Source organism: Nanorana parkeri, unplaced genomic scaffold, assembly GCF_000935625.1.
Source record: "Nanorana parkeri isolate BGI_ZX_2015 unplaced genomic scaffold, ASM93562v1 scaffold2238, whole genome shotgun sequence".
In the NCBI taxonomy this organism is placed as follows: domain Eukaryota; kingdom Metazoa; phylum Chordata; class Amphibia; order Anura; family Dicroglossidae; genus Nanorana; species Nanorana parkeri.
In genome coordinates, this window is record NW_017308506.1 from 130,400 (window position 1) to 132,609 (window position 2,210).

At 56.6% G+C, this 2,210-nt stretch overlaps 1 protein-coding gene across 1 annotated transcript in view; it reads right to left on the bottom strand.

Annotated features, from left to right (window-relative positions):
* RAD54L2 (RAD54-like 2 (S. cerevisiae)) overlaps positions 1–2,210 on the bottom strand; it is a 48,230-nt gene that overhangs the window by 22,070 nt on the left and 23,950 nt on the right. The window contains exon 10 of the mRNA XM_018573103.1: positions 256–598. Within this exon, the coding sequence (XP_018428605.1) occupies positions 256–598 (343 nt within the window). The remainder of the gene's footprint in view (positions 1–255; positions 599–2,210) is intronic.

A 2,210-nucleotide genomic window follows, 5' to 3' on the forward strand; every position in this document is an offset into this window, starting at 1 on the left:
GTAATGGCGGGAAAAGATGATGTGGTAACTGATACTGATATGGTGAAACCTCACTACTGTTGGGGGGGTAGAGGAGGGGGGCGAACACTGAAAAAAATCGACTTTGCTTTGAAAATGTTTCAAGTTAGGCTGACTGGTTCCTGAATTCTACCACTGTTATGTCCACTCTAGATAGGGGGCGCGGCATCATCACTCCACGACTTCAATCAGCAGCACCCCCGCAACCTGTTACAAGGCGGCAGAAGGGGACCTCACCTCTGCACAAAGCCCTCCAGCAAGCTGTGAAGAACGTGGCTGCGGTATCTCATGAGGCGCTTGTCCTGGGGGGTGCTGTCCATACACTGTCCGTTCAGGATCGGCCGCTCGAACATGTTGCTGAATTCCTGCCGCGTGCCCAGAAAATCCGGCCGCACAAAGTCCACCATGCACCAGTACTCAATGAGATTGTTCTGCAGCGGATAACCCGTTAGCACCACCCGCCGCCGCGTGCGGATGTTCTTCAAGGCTTGGGAGGTGCTGGCGTGACAGTTCTTTATCCGGTGACCTTCATCGCAGATGACCACGTCCGGGCCGGGCCTGGACAGAGCCTTCTCTATCCCTGCGGTACAGAAGAGAGTAAAGGATTACCGATAGCGTTCCGCAGCGCTCGGTGCTCCCATGTTAAAGAGGACCAACTCGGAAAGTGAAGATTTGCTTTCTTATCGGGAACATCGTGTTATGTTAATGGGGCCGAAGCCGCACCCCGAAAGATCTGCCTATGGACCTATATCATCGCACTTCCTGTGCCCGGCCTATTCCGCTCTGCAGCCTCGTAGCAGTATATCTGCAGTGTGAGATCATCTAAGGTTCTGCTGACTCTGGCTGCTATTATAACCAGATTTGGTGATGTCACTCCCGTGCTGCTCACTGTTCTCCTTGCTGGAGAGGAAGCTGTACAGGGTGATTTCCTCTCAGCCTCATAATCTGAGCCGACGTATGACAATGAAACTGTCACAGGTCGGCTCAGTAGATCGGGAGGTGAGCGAACACATACCGGCGCTCGCTCACTTCTCGATCTATCCGTGCAGAGAGCCATGACCGGGAAGGAGCTGGATTCCCCCCTCCCCGATCCTCCAGCGCTGGCTGGGGGGAGGGGTCGGGTACAGCTGGCTCTGCCTCTCGATAGGCAGAGCCAGCTGTCAATCACGTAGCTGGGCGGATCCAGACATAATTGTCGGTAGCCGTCCCGGCTGCGGCGTCTCAGCATACCGCGAGCTGTAGCTCCCTATATACTGAGCCTAGGGTGACAGGAGGACGCTAGTTTGTCTCCTCCCGTTACCCTGAGGAGAGCTATGGGGAAAAGCCCCGACCTCATAGTTCTCCTTTAAGGACCTGCAGTGCAAGTATCTCCCTGCTTCAGCTTCATTCTGTGGATCTGTGCTTCCTCCACCTCTATCACTACCCCAGCAGTCATTGGGGATACGCCTCTGACATGGGGAAGCAAAGCCCTGCTCCTCTACCAAGATGGCAGCCTCCACAGATGGCAGAACAAGGTATGGCAAGTCAGTAATAGGAAACTGATCAGTGGCAGGGAGACCACAGGCAATACCGGTGACTAGTTCTTGGTCCTCTGCCGGCCTTTTTGAGGGAGAAGGAGGTGAGCAGTGGCGTAACAATCGCCATAGCGACCCAGGCGGCCGTTATGGGGCCCGGGCACAGGGGGGCCCGGCCAGGGCATCCCTCTGATGCCGTGTGGGTCGCTATGGCATGTAAGGGTGCTGGCTGTCACTGACACAGCTCAGCAGCGGCGTTTCCCCTCTTTGCCGCTGCGGAGCTGTGTCAGTGACGGCCAGCGTTCATAGTGAAGGAGGCGGGGCCTGCCTAAGAGCAACCCCGCCTCCTCTTACATCACTGGCCTGCGAACTAAGAGCAGGTGGGGCCAGTGATGTAAGAGTAGGCGGGGCCCGTCGATAGAAGAGGAGGCGGGGGACGGAAGAGGAGGCGGGGCCCCGGCGACCACGGAGGCGGACAGCGCTGACAGGCAAGAGGTGTGCAGCCCATCTGAGACACTGCAGAGCCCACTATAGAGAGTCTATGGCGGGCTCTGCAGGGTCACTCTCAGGTGGGCTGTTTGGTATATCAGGTGGGCTCCGCAAGTGGCATAACTAGCAATCACGGGGCCCCATACAAAATTTTGCTACGGGGCCCTGAGATTTCTAGTTACGCCCCTG